Source organism: Abramis brama, assembly GCF_963993115.1.
Source record: "Abramis brama genome assembly, chromosome: 21".
In the NCBI taxonomy this organism is placed as follows: domain Eukaryota; kingdom Metazoa; phylum Chordata; class Actinopteri; order Cypriniformes; family Leuciscidae; genus Abramis; species Abramis brama.
In genome coordinates, this window is record NC_139983.1 from 10,182,752 (window position 1) to 10,203,839 (window position 21,088).

Here is a 21,088-nt window from a genome sequence, read left to right on the forward strand (position 1 = left end):
GCGTTAGGGCCCTTAAGACTGACTGTAGTAGGAGTCAATAGCCTTTGACTGTGGGCAGTGAAGGAGAATTTCCTTGGTTGGGCAACTAAACCGATTCGCCTCTTTCACTGAACGAATTCTGTGTTTTGACATCAGTAGCCTACATTTCATTCGTGAACCAACTGAACATTATCTCATTTAGGCAGTTGTTGTGTTTTTACGTCTTGATGAAAGTCATGTCCAGAATTGGAGAATATTGATGGAGAAAGTCTATAGATCTGTTTACAGTTTTTTACGATTGTTTACACACTAAAATAAAAATGTCCACACAATTTGCAAAATTCTACTCCAATGAGCAAAATACCTCCACAGATTTGCACAACATTACACACAATGTCTGCTTCACCCTTTTTGCAAAACTTTACACACAGTGATTTGTAAAACTCTACACACATTTTCACACCTTAGACACAGATAAGGATTGTGAGGTTGCTTCCTTGTCATTACAAAGCCCCGGATTGCCAATGACCACACTAATGAACGAATTGGATAATCACATCCACCAGGAGTGGAAGCACACATGTGCTAATTTGAAAACGCAGCACTCAGGTGTGCTATAAAAGGCAGCAGGTGAGTTCACCTGTCTTCAACAATGATGGAAGGAGCTAGAAGAAGAAGAAGAAGAAGAAGAGTGAGAATGAGAATGAGAGGGGGAGCTCAAAGAGGAGATGAAGGAGGTAGAGGAAGAGGAGAAGGAGGTAGAGGAGGAGGCCCAGGTAGAGGAAGAGGAAAAGGAGATAGAGGAAGAGGCCTAGGTAGAGGAAGAGGAGAAGGAGAAGGAGATAACATCACCCTTTGCGCTGCTATTACACAAAATGGGGTCCTCCACCACCATGCAAATCTGGGACCCTATAATGCAAATCTAATACTTGCATTTCTTGACAGATTGCACGAGATTGTCACAGCATTAAACCAAGTGGACCAGATGTGGTACATTGTCGTTTGGGACAATGTCTCATTCCATCGGGCTGCTCTGGTCCAGAATTGGTTCCATGAGCACCCTGAATTTGAAGTCTTATACCTTCCCCCATACTCCCCCTTCCTGAATCCAATAGAAGAGTTTTTTTCAGCATGGCGGTGGAAGGTATACGACCTGCGGCCCTATGACCGTTTGCCCCTCATTCAGGCCATGGAGCAGGCCTGTGATCATATCGAAGCAGCTTCTGTGCAGGGGTGGATTCGTCACACAAGTTTTTCTTCAGAGTCAAAGTGTATGTACTTCATGCAGTAATTTTTATTTGCCTACAGATTTTATTTGTTTCATTGATTTCATTGTTGGTTGATTACTGTAACTGATGGTAAGAAATACTGTAAGTATTGAAATAAATACTTGAAATATTCAGTCTGCAGCATCAGTGTTGTGCAGTGCTTGGTAAGTTTATAGTAGGCCTATGTGTGTACATTCTCCCTATATCTCAAACTAATCATGAAGAATGTTGTGGGTTTGTCACTATTTTTATTTATTTTTTCATCTAAATTATCCCTTACATAACAATGTCTGGCCAAAAATCTAGCACATGCTATTTCCTAAAATTATTTTTTTTACAAATGTGTTTTTTATTTATCACAGCAGTGTGAAACTGGCTGCAATTGTCTGATCATTGAGGACTGTGTTGGTTAAATGAAAACTAATAGCATTTTCACAAATATGTGTATATGTTTTGACTGAAGTGTGTATGTTTTGACTGAAGTGTGTAATTTTGCAAACAATCTAGGAATTATGCAAACTGAGTGTGGTGTTTGGATAATTGTGATTATATTTTGAAAAAAAGAACCCGGTTTTCAAAATTGCGTGTAAACAATTGAAAAAAAACTGTAATGTAATTTGTGGGTAAATCGCGTGTTTTGGTCGTGAAAAAGGTCGGTGTTTTGACGAGTCGTTTGAGTGTTTGATTCAATGACTCCTTTAAAACACTTGTCTGTCTGTTGCCACCTTTTGGCATAAAACGAACAAAAAAACTGAACAAACCGTGGTGCACAGTATCCATAGAAACTTTATTAAAAAGTTTTTTAAAATAGGTTTTATAGAAAATGCGTGAGAAAACAGTAAATTGAGCAAAATAACTTGAAAAGAGATCGCATAATCACTGAAAGGAAAGACAGTCTTTGAAATCCGTGCTTTATTTTCTTAGTGAAGCTTAATATTATTCGCAAATTCCTGAATCTTAATACGTATGACAAAATAAGAATGAAGATTGGTGATTTATATCAGTCTGGTTTGCTCGTGCACCGCATTTGTTGTAAACTATCTGGATGGGGTTGTGGGCCATGTGATCAAAGCACCATTCCGTCAGAGCGCGGGTTGCCTTCGCACGCCGAAAAATCCCTCATTCAAGGGTTCTTTTGCGCCAATGCACTGCGTCTCACTGCATGAATTTAATGTGCTTTGGGGTAAAATCCAGCATGAGCATCTGGCAAGCATTTAGACGCATTGAGAGCGAGTTGGTAGAGGTGAGTTTGCTGGTAGAAATGAATGCAGAATTCTTATTTTATTACTCGAATGAATTGTTTTCTTTTTGGTTCTCATTGTTCACATTTGATTTATTTGGAATGTCACAATAATAGTCAATGTTGTTTCCTTGATCGTTGTGTAATTATATCACGAGTGTAGGTGGCAATTGGTTTATTTTAAACTGCATCCAGCTTAATTACCTGCCACAATTCTTATTTAATCAGATGTGGGAAACTGAGCCAGTTATGATCTGGAAGCCCTAAATGGTTATCTTCATATTGATTTTATAGCAATTAACATTGAGATTATGTTGTAAACGAAATTTCATATATCTTTATCAGCCTGGGAGAAACGCATTCTATAAATGAATATTTCTATTTGAAATGAGAATAAATGCAGTTATGAAGTCTTAGGCTGGGTGTCATTAGAATTCAGCCATCATCACATCCCTGTTGCCATGACGCCTGCGAGCTGCCTCATTCTTAGTTGTGCATGATTTTTCTGTATGTTTTTTGCGCGTTTGCTCGTTTTTTATGTACTGATGCTTCGATGCATAATTTCTGAAGCGTTATTCTTAGTATAAACCTGAATTGCAGGGGCTTTAAACATCCCGTGACGTAATGAGGGACCAATGTCAACTCAAGTGTGGGTGCAGACAGAGAAATGAAATGTCTTTAAATGATTCTGCATGCAGCGCTTGTCTCATAGGTGGCTTGTTCTTGCTCTTCAATCTGCAAATGCTATAATCTGTTTCTGTGTTAGTGTCATATGCTTTATTCTTTCTCAATACATGTGTGTGTGTGTGTGTGTGTGTGTGTGTGTGTGTGTGTGTGTTTTCTCTTTGCATAGAAATCCTGGAATACCAAAGGCTGAAAACTGGTTTTGTATAATGAAGATAAACTGCAGTAGGCCTTGATTTGATTTAGATCAAATTTACATCCCTTTATTGAACAGAAATAGAATGACTTGGATTCCTCATGATGTGCATTAGTCACAGACTATAATGGCCTGATTTCAGACACACTCTTTCTTAAGACACATCTGCAGTTAAGCATTCTCAGGTTGTACTGCACTTTTTTTTTGAATAAGCAAGCAAAATGGAGCACTCCTTCAAATACGGAATTCGGACTAATAATGTCCAGGGACTATGAAGAGGTGAGTATTTCCAGAAAAATAAGATTTTCATGCATTCCATGATAATATTTCATGTATAATGTTCTTTAATACAGTTGTAGTTTATTTTAGACACTTAATGTCAAATACAGTAGTCCGTTGTTACATTTTCAAGTCACATTCCACCTGAAACTATTGTACAACAACATTTTTCTAATTATTTTATACTTATTATGCATGTTTAGGCTTATTGTATTAATTGAGAAATTACAAGGAAAGTTTGTACCTTTAAAAACATTAATTAATTGTAATAATCCAGTGAAATTGTTTTATGCACAAGGAGTCTGACAGCAGCCGGTATGATCTGATCTCACCATCATTGAGTCCGTCTGTGATTACATGAAAAAACTGAGACAGACTAAATCCAGAAGAACTGCGACAATGTCTCCAAGACACTTGAAGAAAGCTGCCTTCAAAGCTACAGTACTGTGAAAGGTTTTAGACACTTGTGTAAAAATGCTCTAAAGTGAGGATGCTTTCAAAAATGATATCTATAAATAGATTTTATTGATTAATTAACTTCTATTAACTAAATCAAACCAATATTTGGTTTGACCATCCTTTGCGTTTAAAACAGCTTTCATCCAGGTACACTTGCAGATAGTCTTTCAAGTAGTTTTGCAGGAAGGTTTCTACAGGCGTCTTGGAGACGTTGTCGCAGACCTTCTGGATTTAGTCTGTCTCAGTTTTTCCTGTTTCTTCATGTAATCACAGACGGACTCAGTGATTATGAGATCAGATCATACCGACTGTTATCAGACTCCTTGTGCATACAAAAATCTCACTGGATTATTACAATTAATGGCAAAAGGAACATTTAGAAATGTAAACTGATATTTTCTACTGACACATTATAGCAAAAGATGTAAATAACTGGCTTAAAACTATTTTTGGGTGAAAAAAATACTGATGTGCCGAAAATTAAATAATCTTGTCTTGCCTAACAACTCATCTATGAATGCACGTTTTTTAATGTAGTTTAGTATTAGCAACCATAAAAAATGACATTGCAGATTATACAAGTGTTTTAAATAATGTAAATATTAACTGCCTCTCCCTCTACACATGTAGCCTGTTCAGTCTGTAGGGATGTTGGCTGCGGTGGAACATGGTCCGGTCCTCTGCAGTGACTCCAACATCCTCTGCCTCTCATGGAAAGGGCGAGTTCCCAAGAGTGAGAAGGAGAAGCCGGTGTGCAGGAGACGCTACTATGAGGAGGGCTGGCTGGCCACTGGGAACGCCAGGGGTGTTGTGGGCGTCACATTCACGTCCAGTCACTGTAGAAGGGACAGAAATACCCCACAAAGAATCAACTTCAATTTACGGGGTCATAACAGTGAGGTGGGAGTTCCCCTCTTCTTCAGATTTTTGTTTTTCCAACAACTGCTCTCTTTTGGTTTAAATGTTTGAATTGCGAGCTTTAAAGGTGTAATAAGTAATGTTTTATACTTTAAACCTAAGCAAATAAAGAAAAAAATTATCATAAATCTATATTTCATTAACTGAAATAATGTTAATATATATATATATATTATATATACTGTATATATAAAATCTGTTTTTACCCTTGACAACCACCTTAAAAGCCACATGATGAGTCAAAGTTCATCACAAGTAGCTTTTCCACAAGCTGAGGTAAATACTAATGTGTAGAAAGTGCACACAGTGTCATGCACACAAATACAAAACACTATCATGTTAACACTAAAATAATGCAATAAATATTAATTTAACAACATAAGATGTAAAAAACTAAGAAGAAAACTTATAACAAGAAAAAACATCAATGTGTGCTGTCACACAGATAATTCTGGGAATGTCAATTTATGTTTCTTTTTTTACTGTAAATTATAAGACGACTTGTTCTTTTTCACTTCCAAAAACTGTACACTTTACAGTATTTTACTGAAAAGTCCCATTAGATGTATTGTAGCTTTTCACTGCATAGAGTAAGGTAACCTACCGTTAACCAATTAATAGGTAGCTTTTTAGTCTTTTACCTTCAAAATTACAATAATTTACAGTGTATGTTTTAATAAATCTGTTTAAAATGATGTACACTCATATTAGATCCAGTAAAACCAGTGGACTAGAAACAGATTTTTTATTCTATGTAAACTGAGCTCACTTGACCATCCGAATACTACTTAATTTATCTCATTATCTCCTTACCTACCATGCACGTTTATTCAGAAAGAATTATTTTCATAAATCAAAAAAGGCTAGTTTTGAATTTTCCATCCTATGCAAGAGTATCATGCACTCTTTCTCCTAGAATTTCATTCCCATGGTGCTGTTCTTGTACAGGTTGTCCTTGTTAGGTGGAATGAACCGTTTCAGAAGCTTGCAACATGTGACATGGAGGGAGGGATATTTGTGTGGATCCAGTATGAAGGAAGATGGTCTGTAGAGCTGGTGAATGACAGAGGTGCTCAGGTATGTATATTTACTGCTTATTTTTCATCTGAGTGCATATTATGTATTTTTTATGATACATCAAGATTGATTAACTTACTAATATGTTTTGATTAAAAATGCATGATTATACATACACAAAAAGGCCAACTAAGTAAGACCTAAGATGTAAATAAATCGACAAAAAAATCGAGTTATTTAGTAAATGCATAAATATATGTTGGGCCCTATTTTAACTATCTAAGCGCATGGTCTAAAGCGCATGGCACAAGTGCACTTAGGGCGTGTCCGAAACCACTTTAGCTGGTTTAACAATGGGAGAAATGGTCTAAAAGGGTTGTCCCTATTCTCTTAATGAGTAATGGGTGTGTTTTGGGCGTAAAGTGCAATAAACCAGTCAGAGTCTCATCTCCCATTCCCTTTAAAAGCCAGCTGCGCTCGTGCCATGGTAGATTTGCTATTTACATGGCGGAATTTGCAAGCGGAAAAACGGAACGCTTCTCTAGGAAGGAAACGGATCTGCTCGTGCGCGAGGTTAACCATGGGACAAAGTGTACACGCGTGCTGTGGACCCGCCTATAGGCGCACATTACTAACGCGATCTTTAAATAACAAAAAAAATATTGCGCCATTGACTTTAGACCAGGTTTCAGTTGGTCAATGGCAAAGTCTATTTCAGTTGCCTCAAAATAGCAACACGCCAACAATGCGCCAGAACACACCTTGTTTTCAGACCAGAACACCCATGGGCGCACAAATGGGCACAAATGCATTTGCTATTTAAACAACGTGGCACAAGACGTGAAAATGATAACTGCGTCGGGCTGAAACTAGCAAAAAACACTTGAGCTGCGCCTGGCGCCGCATTGCACCGGGTGTAAGATAGGGCCCATTATGTTTCAAAATGGATGATTATATTTTGTATCTTTTATTGAAACTCCTGCTAATTAAAAATGCTAATTATTTAGCAATAAGAAGAAAAGAAATAGCTATTATTCTAACATGAACTGCTTAATGAACAAGTGGTTTGTTGTCTAGGTGAGTGACTTCACCTGGTCACATGATGGTACACAGGCCTTAATCGCCTACAGGGATGGTTTTGTCCTGGTGGGATCAGTCAGTGGTCAGAGACACTGGTCATCTGAGATCAATTTGGAGAGCCAGATCACATGTGGAATCTGGACACCTGATGACCAGCAGGTAACTTTTTGGTTTGGCATCATCGGATTGAAGGAAACGGTCTGAAAGGCATTTGTTGTCAACACATGACCTGGACCGATTCCCTTGGACTGATGCCCGATTTCCCTAATTTGGTGTTTGCATTCGTTTATTCTCCCTAGGTGCTTTTTGGAACAGCAGACGGGCAAGTCATAGTGATGGACTGCCACGGCCGTATGCTTGCCCATGTTCTGCTGCATGAGTCAGATGGCATAGTCAGCATGTCTTGGAACTGCCCGAACTTCCTGGTGGAGGACAGCACTGAAAGTGATACAGACTCTGATGACTCTACTCCAGCTCAAGGTACATTATACTCTTAAAAGGATAGTTCACCCAAAAATGAATATTCTGTCATTATTTACTCACCCTCATGTCGTTCCAAACCCCCTAAGACCTTCGTTGATCTTCGCAACACAAATTAAGATATTTTTGATGAAATCTGAGAGCTTTCTGATCCCTCTATAGACATCAACGTCATTGCAACTTTCAAGGCCCAGAAAGGTAGTAAAGACATCGTTAAAATTGTCCATGTGACTACAGTGGTTCAAATGTAATGTTATGAAGCGACGAGAACTATTTTTGTGCGCAAAAACAAAACAAAACAAAAATAACGACTTTATTCAACAATTTTTTCTCTTCTGTGTCAGATCTCCTACGCTATTCACGTAGTGTAAACAGTGCGTGCTTCCTGGTTCTACGCCAGAATGCCGCCTCACTATTGGCCGACGCTGGTCACGTGAGCACCACAACACATGCGTGTGATGCTGACGCAGGAGCTAGCAAATAATGAGCCGGCGTTAGCTGCACTGTTTAGTCTACGTCAACGGCGTAGGAGAATGACGTGGAAGAGAAGAGATTTGTTGAAAAAAGTCATTATTTGTTTGGGGGGGTGTTGCGCACAAAACATATTCTCGTCGCTTCATAACATTACATTTGAACCAGTTAGTCACATGGACTATTTCGACGATGTCTTTACTACCTTTCTTGGCCTTGAAAGTTGCAATGATGTTGCTGTCTACAGGGATCAGAAATCTCTCCGATTTCATAAAAAATATCTTAATTTGTGTTCTGAAGATGAACGAAGGTCTTACGGGATTGGACCGAAAAACCCTTTAAAGAAAGCTTATTCCATGGTTCTAAGATGGTAAAGCTTATTTCATGGTATCAAAAACCATTTTTCACTGTATAGGGTTCTTGAGTTTCTTGGAGATTACAAACTCTTTGAGATTACATTATAGGTTTTAAAGACATGTGTATTGCATACATCATCCATTAATGGAAGACCCTTCTTGGGTTTTTCCAAGCACCAGTACATAGACTGTTTTCTAAATGGCCACAAATTAAAAAAAAAAAACTACTTCAAACCTTTTAAAGATATAGAAAATTGTATATATGTTTAAGGATGATTGCAAGGCAGTAATGTGTATTTGACTTTTTTTCAATGTTATTAACTGTGCAACTATGTTTCCTTTCAAGTGCAAAATCTCAAACCACTGCTGACGGTCAGCTTCATATCAGGAGACATTAGTCTAATGAACAACTATGATGACCTTTCACCTAACATCATACGCTCAGGACTGAAAGGTAAAACCCTGCTGTTCTTGCAATAAATGAATTGCTAAGTACGTGTTTTATTACTGCCACTGGTTTATAATTAACAGAATAAGTTATTTTCAACATCTATGGCATGCTGTTGATTACCTAGACAATATTGTCTATTAACTTTTACAGTAAATTCACCTATAATGGAGGTTTAGCAGCAGGCTGGACATATATTAAATGCTTGCAATAATAAAAATGCGTAAATCGTCATTTTAAAGTATGGATACTTCTCTTGATTGAGGAACTTCTGTTTAGTGTAATTCAGTAAAAATAACCCAAAATGGTCCGTTCAACCATTTAATGACACATCATAAATGTTGATTCATTATGACAGAGCTATTTAACATGTTGTAATCTGACTGGACAGAATTTTTTTTTCAGATGTGGAGGTACAGTGGTGCTCTCAGGGAGACCTGCTGGCAGTGGCCGGGATGGAGAGACACGGTCTACCCGCTGACTCAGCTTGTGCCTCCTTAATGAGGAACGCCCTTGTCAAGTTTTACAATGTCCAAGGGGAACATATATACACTTTAGAGACTCCAGCCCAAGTGAGCTGTGACCAGTCATCAGACCAATCATCATTAATCAATCTGAACATATAATACACACAATATTTTTTAAAACTGTTTTTTAAAGAGGTCTCTTATGCTCACCAAGGCTGTATTTATGTGATCAAATATACAGTAAAAACAGTAATATTGTGAAATATTTCTATTTCTATTTTAATATTTAAAATGTAATTTATTCCCGTGATGGCAAAGCTGAATTTTCAGCATCATTACTCCAGTCTTCAGTGTCACATGATTCTTCAGAAATCATTCTAATAATCAAGTATTGTTGGTATTAAATTAACAAATTTTCTTATTATTATCAATGTTGAAAACTTATTTTTTTCTGAAATAAAAATATTTTGTTATACTATAAATGTCTTTAATGTCAGTCTTGTTTACCCCAAACTTTTGAAGGTAGTTCATCAAGGTTTTCACAAAAATATTAAGCAGCAAAACTGTTTTCAACATTGATATAAAACAAAATGTTTATTGAGCAGAATGATTTCTGAAGGATCATGTGACACTGAAGACTAAAGTAATGATGCTGAAAATTCAGCTTTACAATCACAGGAATAAATGATAACAATTATATTTTAAAAATTAAATGTTTTAATTAAACATACATATTTACTATATGTATAAACCTTTTTTATGTGTAAACTGTATGAATAAACAGTATGGCAATGCATGCATATACTGTAGACAATTGGTTATCAGCTGCTTTTGCTTCAAGTATATATAACACAATTTTTAATCTCATATTGATGTTTGCATTAATTATACATAAACTATGTATAATCTAAATATCTTTTGGTTTTAGAGGCCTATCACCACTATTTGCTGGGGTCACAGAGACTCACGGCTGTTTCTGGCCTGTGGACCAGCCCTGTATGTAGTGCGTGTGGAGCACCGTGTGGCCAGCCTGCAGCTTCTCTGTCAGCAGGGCATTGCCAGTGCTCTTAAAGAGGAGAGAGATGTGGGAAAACTCAACATGCCTTCACTCCTCTGTTCCTACGTTACCACGGCATTCATTCCAACGATCAAGGTACCGAAGCAGCAAGTGAAGTATTCACAGTTTGATGTATGCTAATATATGGATTAATGCATAATCTTTTTCATATCACAAGCCCCCAATCCCTGATCCGAACAACATTAGAGATTTTGTGAGCTATCCCACAGCAGGGAATGAACGGCTGCACTGCACTATGAAACGTTCAGAGGAGAACCCAGAGGCTGGAGGCCCCTGTTACACCCTCTATCTGGAACACCTGGGAGGCCTGGTGCCTATTCTCAAGGGCCGTCGCATTAGCAAACTGCGACCAGAGTTTGTCATTATGGACCCAAAAATGGATGGTAAAGCAGGTACTTATGCGCTATTGCCCATGAATCTTTAAAATGCTCATATTATGCTTATTTACAAGTTTATAATTTTATTTTTGGGGTCTGCTAGAATACATTTTCATGATTTAAAGTTAAAAAAATACATTCTATCTGTCCTAAATAGCATTCGAAATTAGAATTAGTGTGTCCCGAATCGTAGTATGTTGAAATAAGTATTCCAAAGATACCCAGATGGTCTAAGTGCAGATCCGTGCTCGCTCTAATTGCTAATATTGCCCACAAACCATTGAGCGTTGGACTAGAATTGAATTAGAACTACAAACACAAATAAAAAGTGTTAAAAACTACAAACATGGCGGGTGTGCAAGTCCTGCGTTTAAGTAGAGAGGTTTAGATATCTAACCTGATGAAAATATATTTATTCAATGTTATATCCACATAATGTTACATCTGCAACAGTATTGTGAATGTTTATAAAGATACATTTGATAATTTAGTAACTTTTAAATGCATCATTATGCAAACACACAAGGACAGTTCTCAACATGAAAGACCAACGACTGGCAGATCAACGTGCTACTACTCTCCGAAACGGTAGGAAATGAAATATTAAATTGAATGTTGGAGGATTTTAACTGTGACACGATGATTGACAGGGCAGTTTAAACGCTGACAGTATGCATATTACTAAACGGCAAAGCGATCCATTAAAGACACAGTTATGATGAAGTAGTATGTCCCAAAGTTTGTCTACTCTTCTGTTACACACACAAAAGTATGTACTTTTTCTTCATAAAAACATTAATCATTTTAAGGGCATAGTAGAAGTAGGCAAATTGGGACGCAGCATCTCTGTTTTAATGTCTGTCTCTTTAAAGCTCACCTTTCCGAAAAAGCACAGTGTCCTCTTGATTGGTCAGCTGACCCATTCTGCTTAGTGTGTGTTGGAAACATAACCCCCCTCACCATAATCGGGTTTCAGCTCCCCAGGCTTCATGAGCAGTTGTAAACAGTATCATATCTGTAGTAACTATGGCGTCAATATTTGAAGTCCATACAATGTTATTGTTTTTTTTGCCCTCGTCGCGAGAAAAAGAAAGTGGCTTCTGGTTATAGTGAAATCACTTACCCAGCTGTTCTTTGAGGGTAGGTCAAAGCAATCAGTAGGCGTGCATTATGCACGTGTAACATGGTGACGTAGCTAAATCGCAAAACTAATAGCAGGACTACATACAAGGTGTTTCAGGCAGGTTTTTTCTGTTGGAGAGATTAACTCCTTTGGCATGTACTTTGTGCATTGTACCTTTTTAGATTGTTTACATGCACAAACAGCTATACAAATTAAAGGAAAGGTAAAATAAAAAAGCCTAATAGGTGACCTTTAAACCCACATACTTGTTAAGCATAATGCTTAAATGCATTTTTTTTTTTTTTTTCTTGACAGCTGATTTCACACATCTTTAATTTAATTTTGTCTTTCAGATGAGGTCTGTGTAAATGGCATGATCTCCTATATGACTGACAGCTGTAACTGCTCAGATTCAAGCGATATTGAGTTGAGCGATGAGTGGGTTGGACGAAAGTCGCCAAAACTTTCCAGAGGAAACAGGTCTCCTAAGCTTCCTAGGTACTCTAAACATATAAGGTACTGTTGAATATAAAATTCACACAATATTACAGGGTGCCTGAAACTTAACAGAAATGTTTGTTCCATCACAACCTTTACAAAACGCATTACAGCACATTTCTGTCAAATATTTACTAAACAAATCAACAACTTTTGACTTGATAATAAATAAAAGAAAACATTTAATTTAATTGTCTTTTTTTTTCATATTTGTTTTTATGTCTAGAATTAATATGGAATCAAGAAAGTCTCCCAAACTTGCCCAAACATCTCAAGAAATGTCTAGGTCTCCTAGATTACCAAAGAAGCCTCCAGTTCGATCTCCGAGTCTTTCTCGAAGGGAATTTTCAGTTGATGGCTTTAGTGAGGTACTTAACATCTTATTTGCAAGTTCATTTTGCCAATTATTTTATATTAATCTACTTGCCTAGAATTAGCCAAGTTTCCATCCACTTTTTTGTTATCAACAAAGTGAAAATGCATTAAGTTTTTTTGCGAAATTTGCTGTCTCCAGCCTGTTTACATCCAATTGGCCTTTTATGATAAAATGGTGTGCGTAATGACGTCATCCCTAAAAAAAGCGTGTTGTCGCATAAGTTTTATTGTATTGCAAAAAAATCTGCCCCTGAGTCGTTTAGGTACATCATTTTGAGTATATCACAAATTATATTGTATCTTTCGCATCCCAATTTTTTGTAAAATGCAGAGAGTAATGAGACAATTGGAATTCGCCAGTTTACTGCTTACTATTTTCACGAATAATAAGCCTAAATTAGGAAATATTAGGAAGTGAGACTGCTGGTCTGACAGGACTGCATGTAACAGCCTTTATGTGACGAACCCCATGGGTTTGGAACTTTGGACACAGGACAGCATTTGTCCTGTAGCCTATGCAAAATTTTAGGGTCCATAAAAAGGGTTGGCAGTACAATGTTCGGTCATATCTTTAACGTAAGCCTTGAACATGCAGTCAGCCGCTGTTTGACATGGTGCATATTCAGATCATTCAAACTGGTTTCAGAGTTCAGAGTTCAGCTAATTTTTTTCAGAGACAGATGCAGCTTTTATTTGTGTAGACCTATATTTAACTTTTTTAAATGGTCTATTTGTTTAAAGCTGCAGTCTGTAACTTTTTTTGGGTTAAAAATGATCCAAAATAATTTTCTGAGCAAGTACATAACCAGCCAGTGTTCAAAACTTTCTGCTTAGCCTTTACTCGATTCAAAACGGTAAGCTTGTATTCATGTTTTTAATTCAAAACGGACGCAGAGACAGCTTTTTTTCTGCTGGACAGGTAAGACATAAGCGATCATTAGATTTAATCAGCGCAATTTACTGCAATGCTTTTTTTTCCTTAGTTGGTCAGAACAAAAGTGGATGTTACTTACTTGTTCAGATGACATTTTCTGGTTGAAAATTCTTATGTTGGTCCAAAAAGTAGAATCTGTGATTGCGATTGCCAGTATCCACACCGGCGCGGCGAATGACAGCCGCACATTCTCGTAAAGTTGATAATTCCGCGAATAATTGCAATTGCAGATTTCAAACAGAGATGGCGACAAAGAGGAAAAACTACGGACTGCAGTTTTAACTGATGTCTTAATAATTCTAAAATTTGTTTAGAGCTTTTTGGATTCAACCCACTTTATTTTCCTAATTTGTTTGAGATAAAATTATATTACATATTAATAAATTGTATTTATGAAATTGTTTTATTAAATTATCGATAACTGGCATTTCCATGAGCTATATTGGTAAATGTTTTGATGCGCTTAACCTTTTTTCACAAACAAAACCTTTGGATGGAAACCTAGCTATTGATAGGAAAAGTGTTTGTATTTCTTGCCAGTGTGTACTGGACACTGCTATGCATTTGCAACATATTCTGCACCATGACCTCAGCAGACAGCTTATTTTCTTTAATCTCATGCTTTGCTGAAAAGAAATTACAGTAAACCGACTTTGACCTTGAATATTTTCTATAACTATCACTCAATTTGCTTTGTAGCATAATTACTTAGCTCAGGTCACCTCTAACATCTGGGGAACAAAGTTTAAGATTGTGGGCCTAGCTTCCTTTTTGCCAGCTAACTTAGGAGCAGGTATGTCAGGTTTTGTATACAAATCAACACTTTCACATAATTATTTTAAAGAATAATCCTAATGTTTTTTAAATATGTTTTGACTAATGATGCATAATGTCACAGTTATTTATAAAACTAGTTTGCTGCACCTGCAACCTCGTCAGATGACCATCTATTTGCCTGAGGTGCGTAAAATTTCCTTGGACTTCATGAGTCTCCCAGTCTTCAATCCCAATGTGTTCAGTGAAGATGAAGATGATTTACCTGGTAAGAATCAGTGGAATTTTGTCAGTACATTTTGTCTCTGTATAGCAGGGATAGGCAACTTCGGTCCTGGAGGGCCGCTGTCCTGCAGAGTTTAGCTTCAGCCCTGATAAAAACTCACCTGCCTGTATCTATCTAGTAATCCTGAAGACATTGATTGCCTTGTTCAGGTGTGTTTAATTAGGGTTGGAGCTAAACTCTGCAGGACAGTGGCCCTCCAGGACCAGAGTTGCCTATCCCTGCTGTATAGCTTGACTTAGACAAGAAGTAAATAAAATGTAGAAATTTATCGCAAGATGTTCTTGCTTATTTCTAGTGATGGGACCTTCTGGAGTGTCAGCCGACAATCCTCCTTGCACAGTTAATATTCCCATTGCTCCAATTCACAGCCCTGCGCAAGCCATGTCACCTACACAGAGTATAGGCCTTGTCCAATCTCTCCTAGCCAATCAGAATATTCAGCTTGATGTCCTCACCAATCCCACAGCTACTGCAGCAGCGGCAGCTGCAGCCGCAGCAGCAACAGCAGCAGCAGCTAATGCAACTGTGTCAGAGCACAGTCAGGACACCGTGACCGCACAGTACACTGTGCCGACCAGGTACTCTAACCCTGGACAGGTGATATTCAGTGGACTGGAAATGAGTAATATCCTGAGTGGAACTCTTCCTCCTCCTCCAAATCATCTGCCACAACAACCCCACCAACAACGTCAGCAACAACAGCAACAACAAGACCATCAACAATCAAAGCATCAACAGCAATTACAACCACAGCAGCATCATCTGAAATTGCAACATCAGTCACAACAGCTGCATCAACAGTCGCTGCAGCAGCAACACATGCAGAATCAGCAGCAATTGCAAACACAGCAGCATCAACAACAACTTCAACAACAGCAGCATCAGCAACAGCTGCAACAGCAGCATCAGCAACATCTGCAACAGCAGCATCAACAACAGCATCAACAACAGCTGCAACAACAACTGCAACAGCAACATCAACAACTACAACAGCAGCATCAACAGCAGTTGCAACAACATCAGCAGCAATTGCATCAGCAACAAATACAACAACAGCAACTACAACAGCAGCAGCAACAAATTCAGCAGCAAGTGCAGCAGCATCAACAACAAATTCATCAACAGCATCAACAACAAATTCATCAACAGCATCAACAACAATTCCAACAGCAGCAGCACCAGTTGCAGCTGCAGCATGAGCAAATGCAGCAGCAGCAACAACAGATGCAACAACAGCAGCAGCAAATTCGACAGCAAATTCTGGAGATGAGGCAGCAGCAGCAACAGCTTCAACAGCAACATCAACAAATACAGCTGCAGCATCAACAAATGCAAAGACAGCATCAGCAAATGCAACAGCAACTCAAAATGCAAATGACCATCCAGCCTCCACCTTCAGGGTATGCTACTCTGTCCCTCCATCAGTTACAGCTGATGCCGCCAATTCCTCATCCAGACCATCCACCAGATAGAGCAGAACAAGTGCTTCCTCTGAAAATTCCCTCACGACCACAGTCATTCATTGAAACTGACACTCTTGAGATCCAGATGCGCAAGGTAAACCCTCCACCACCTTACCCAGGTACAGTGGTATCTGCTGCAGTTGCCACACCCACTACAGCGCCTCCAGGTCTTCTTGTTAGCAATGAGAATGGCACTACGCTGACAACAGATCCATGTTTAACTAAGGACGAATTCTCTCTTCATCCGATTGGGCTTCAGTATCCAACTCCATTAGGCTATGAAAGAATCACCACGTTTGACAGCAGCGGAAATGTCGAAGAGGTGTGTCGCCCAAGGAGGCGCCTGTTAAGGAACCAAAATTCCTATGGGATTCAAGGAATGGGCAGCTCCGCCACATTGAAAGTAACTTCGTCTGAGAACAAGAAAGTCCAGTTGCCGTACAGCTCAGCAACTCTGAGTCGCCTCTCCGTGCCTAGATATTCTATACCAAGCGGAGACCCACCACCATATCCAGACACATCCAACCAAATGAACACAATCAGAAGTCCTACACAGAGGATTGACAGCAGTTTGGTTCATACCACTTTGCGTAGAGATCGAAGGGAACTGACCCTGAAGGTTTCTCAAATGGTGGACACAGTGAGGACTCTACCAACAAAATCCAAAATGAACGGTTCCCTTACGCTCTCCTATCAGCCAAGGATACCCACGGCTTTGTATACGTGCACTCAGTGTAGCAGTAATAGCAGCAGCACTAGTGTAAGTGTCACCGGTGGTGGCACCAACAGCAGTGGAATTGCTGGAGGAACTGTGGTGAGGCAAGACTTCCCACCTGGCAAAGGGACCCAACACAGCACTATAATTGTGCACTCCAAAAGTTCATCGCCATTAGCCTCCCAGTCCTCCTATAACCTCCTCAGTCCCATTGACCACAGTAGAGACAGAACTGTCTATGTGAACTCTGCCTTTACGGAAGACGAGACACTAAGTCAGCATTGCCATCTTGAAAAATCAGTACGTCATTTAACACTAGGGGATGTCAATTTAACAGTCAAACGACCTCCACCTTATCAATGGGACTCTCCTGCAGCAGAACAACTCTGGATACCTCAAGAGCAAAATTTATTGCCTGGACCTCCAGGACCACCTCATAAGCCACCACCATTTATACTTAGCCAACCACAGCACTTAGACATGACCCGGCTACCTTTTGTCCTTTCAACAAAGCCTTCCCCCAGTCCCAATTCTATGACCCTCCCTTCAGCCTATCAGTTATCCCTTTCACCCTTCCCAACAATGGTAGGGCATGGTGGACCTCAACTACAGACTTTGCAGAGTCCTGCACAACCATGTGGCCCCAATGACATGGTTACATCTACCACTTTCAGCCAACCAGACCCAACATTAGTCCTACCCCCAGGTTATCCCGCTAATTTGACCAATCTAGGTTGTTGCACTCTGCCACCCATGTACCCAGGGACTAGCTCCTGCAACAACCTTCAGCTGCATCCAATGAGCTTGCATCCTTGGAGCACATATAGCACTTGCCCTCCCATGCCAGACCATTCCGCCACACTGCCCAGTAAGACCCATCAGGCCCTGGAGAAGCCTGTTCTCTCTCCGCCTCCACCACCTCCACCTCCCCCACCACCTCCTCCTCCACCTCCTCTCCCTCCCCCTCCGCCACCCGTTGAACACCTGAACCATCAGAGCACCTCCGAGGTGGTCGCAGAATCTGGGGATAGCTTTCAAGATCAGTCCTCTCTCAATGAGAGTCCACAAGGAGCAGAGAGGTTCAGCAAAAAGGGCCGTAAGAGGCTTGACAGTAGGGCAGAAGAGGCCAATATGTCCGGAGTCTCTGAAGGGAAATCCAAAAAAGAAAGTCGCACTCTCTCTGACTTCAATTCCCTGATCTCCAGCCCAAGACTTGGCAGCAGGGAAAAGAAGAAGCCTAAAGGACAGAAAGAGCCATTGAACAAGGCCAAGAAACTGAGTAGGACCTCAAATGAGTTCCAGGACAGCTCAGAGAGTGAGCCTGAGCTCTTCATTAGTGGTGACGAGTTGATGAACCAAAGCCAGAGCAGCAAGAAAGGATGGAAGAGCAAACGCAATCAGCGTATGGCAAATGAACTTGAGGAAATCAAGTGCCGCAAGGCTAACGAGAGAGAGGATCGTAGTCTTGGCAGCCAAGGCTTTGTTTATGTCATGGCCAACAAGCAGCCATTGTGGAACGAAGCCACCCAGGTTTACCAGCTTGACTTTGGAGGACGGGTTACACAGGAGTCAGCCAAAAACTTTCAGATTGAGCTTGATGGACGCCAGGTAAGCAATTTTATTTATTTATTTATGGATGGGAAACCAGTTTTAAAACAGTATTTTTGCTATTCTGTTTCGTGACACTTGGGGTAAAGAAATTACACACTTCACCTTTAAAAAACAAGCTCCATACATAATATCTTTTGAGTAACAAACATCTACCCTGCATTTAACCCGTAATTGTTCTTTTACACTGTTACAGGTAATGCAGTTTGGCAGAATCGATGGCAATGCATACATCCTGGATTTTCAGTATCCATTCTCAGCGGTACAGGCATTTGCTGTGGCCTTGGCCAATGTCACTCAGAGACTTAAATAGAAAACCTCTCCAGCAATCTTGTCCATGAGAACAGATGGACTTAAAAAGAGATTATTGTTGACTGCAGATTGTGAGAAATGTTACATTCTCTGCTGCCATGATGTCTGTGCAGTGCCGGTTAGTAACCGAGAGATCTGGTCACTCTCAGGCAGAACGTACACAAGACGTACACAGGTGGTCTGACAATAGATTTAGTGCTTTAAGGTACCTTTTTGTTATCAGAGGTACAAGCTGATTTAAGATTCCACCTGACTCCAAAGGTGGTACACATCTGAATTTTTTTTTAAGTATTCATGTATTGATGGAATATTATTTAATTCATTAATTCAATTTTATTGATTTTTTTTCCATGTATTTCATTAGTATATAATGGTGTGATTTAAATGTAAAGGTTATTTACTAAAATCTAAGATGGATGTTAGATTATGGGCTTTCTTTCTTTTATCCCTGATGTCCCCACCTCCTTTTTTTTATTCCTGAGATTTATTTGTGCCAAATTGATTTCCTATGTATACTCCTTGTAAAGTGATGGATTTGAACTATTGTTTACCACAAACTCAGTGTCAAGTAACTCAAGTAAAAACTGTTTGAATATTCATCCCATGACTCACTTCCATGAAGTGAAAACAGAGAATATATTCCAGTTATAATCATATTTTCCAAGTTGTGCCATAATGAATGCATTTTTATGGTTTAAAAATATCAATTTAACTTTGTTCTTCACAAAATGTCTTAGTTATATTGCATTATTTGCACACTGTGGGTTTGCAGTAATCTCAGTAATGTCCTTTTTGAACAAATCTTTGCTTTTAAATGTTAACTGTAAGTAACAGAAATCAAAGTTTGAACATTTTTTAAATTAGTTTCAAATATATTATATTATACTGTCATTATCATGTAAGTGACATGACAGAAAAGTGCTGTAGTTAGATATACTTAAAAAAATTACTTATATTGTTCATGACACTTTAGCACGAACTATATAGTATGCATTAATTTAGCCAAAAATGTCTTATATCAAAATATAAAACAAATTTAACACACTGTATATTATGCAATGAATGGAATCTAAATTGAAAGCTGAAATGTAGTTTTTGCATCCCTAAGTTACATAGTCAAACCCTATTGCTTAATTTGGTTTATGTGAAGGGACATCTTTTTATTGTATTTAGTATAATTGGTTTAATATTTATTTTTCTGTATTCATATTTAATATTCTGCATCATATTTAATATTTCTTACAGCAAATCAGCTAATTGATTTTTTTTCTGTTGTTGCTTAGTTTCTGATGTTTTCCAGTAATTTCATCAGTTTTAATCACATTTTTTTGTTGTAAGCCAAACAGTGGTTCAGAGTGGGGTAGTGTTGATATGGTTGACGTTTTAAGCACTTCTTGATTATTCTTGATGTTGTATGCTTTGATGATTTGCAGTTGCAGTTATTTCTGGCCACTTTGTACTGGGAGATTCAGGCTCAGTTTAAATAATGTGGAATGTGAGGCTTTAACTGTGCTTTATTGCTAAATTATTCTAATGTAATGTAATTCAAGGATGTCTTGAAAAAGCATTAGAATGTGTGTGCAGAGTAGGCTTTAAGTCACTAAATAAAATCAAACTAGTTTGATGAAAATTGTGTGGATTATTTATATTGTGAAATTATTGTCTCATTATGAACATATTTGTATTAACACTTTTAATAAGAATTATGATGCATGTTGCTGGACTTGTGCATATATAATTTACATCTGCTTCAGCTTTGATTAGCTGCCAACCAAATCAAAGTCAACACAGTCAGGTTTGGAACACAGTGTAAATGACTATTTTTTTTTTAGTTCAAAATGATAAAATTGAGATTATCCCTGATCTCCACTATAACAAACATGCAAGATTAATCAAACATAGCCTGAATTGAAATGAGTGAACTCATCAGATGAGAGTATGCGCCTTTATGCAAAGGATTTTACTGCACAGACCTCTAGATGGCGCAATGGCATTATGTTCGCAATGTGCTTAGTTTGATTCATATTGGCGAATCGGTTCCTGTCAATGATGAACCAGTTCAGCAACCGACTCACTTATTGTCCTCATTATGTGGGATTTTATTTTGTATTTATTTTTTTGCAGAAAAACTATTTAAATGATTTAATTCATCTTATTGCGTTTTTTGTTGTTGTTCAAACATTGTTTCTTTTTTATTGTTATT

At 38.5% G+C, this 21,088-nt stretch overlaps 1 protein-coding gene across 2 annotated transcripts; it reads left to right on the forward strand.

Annotated features, from left to right (window-relative positions):
* Positions 1-3,505: 3,505 nt before the first annotated feature.
* tulp4b (TUB like protein 4b) lies at positions 3,506-19,025 on the forward strand. 2 transcript variants are annotated; one of them, XM_084097601.1, is made up of 15 exons: positions 3,506-3,646; positions 4,736-5,005; positions 5,972-6,100; positions 7,118-7,279; positions 7,420-7,600; positions 8,774-8,881; positions 9,281-9,447; positions 10,271-10,495; positions 10,578-10,812; positions 12,274-12,436; positions 12,645-12,786; positions 14,427-14,520; positions 14,626-14,769; positions 15,083-18,573; positions 18,770-19,025. In XM_084097601.1, exons 1-15 carry the CDS (start codon positions 3,626-3,628, stop codon positions 18,884-18,886), a joined length of 5,649 nt encoding a protein of 1,882 aa, XP_083953727.1. In that variant the 5' UTR covers positions 3,506-3,625; the 3' UTR covers positions 18,887-19,025. The 2 variants fall into 2 exon arrangements, with proteins under 2 accessions (XP_083953727.1, XP_083953728.1); XM_084097602.1 differs by lacking the exon at positions 18,770-19,025 and having other exon boundaries at positions 15,063-15,190.
* The last annotated feature ends 2,063 nt before the right edge of the window (positions 19,026-21,088 follow it).

Coding starts and splice junctions, on each gene's coding strand:
- tulp4b (XM_084097601.1), top strand. CDS start 3,626: ATGTCCAGGGACTATGAAGAG. Junction 5,006..5,971: donor TACGGGGTCATAACAGTGAG/GTGGGAGTTCCC, acceptor GTTCTTGTACAG/GTTGTCCTTGTTAGGTGGAA. Junction 18,574..18,769: donor TTGAGCTTGATGGACGCCAG/GTAAGCAATTTT, acceptor ACACTGTTACAG/GTAATGCAGTTTGGCAGAAT.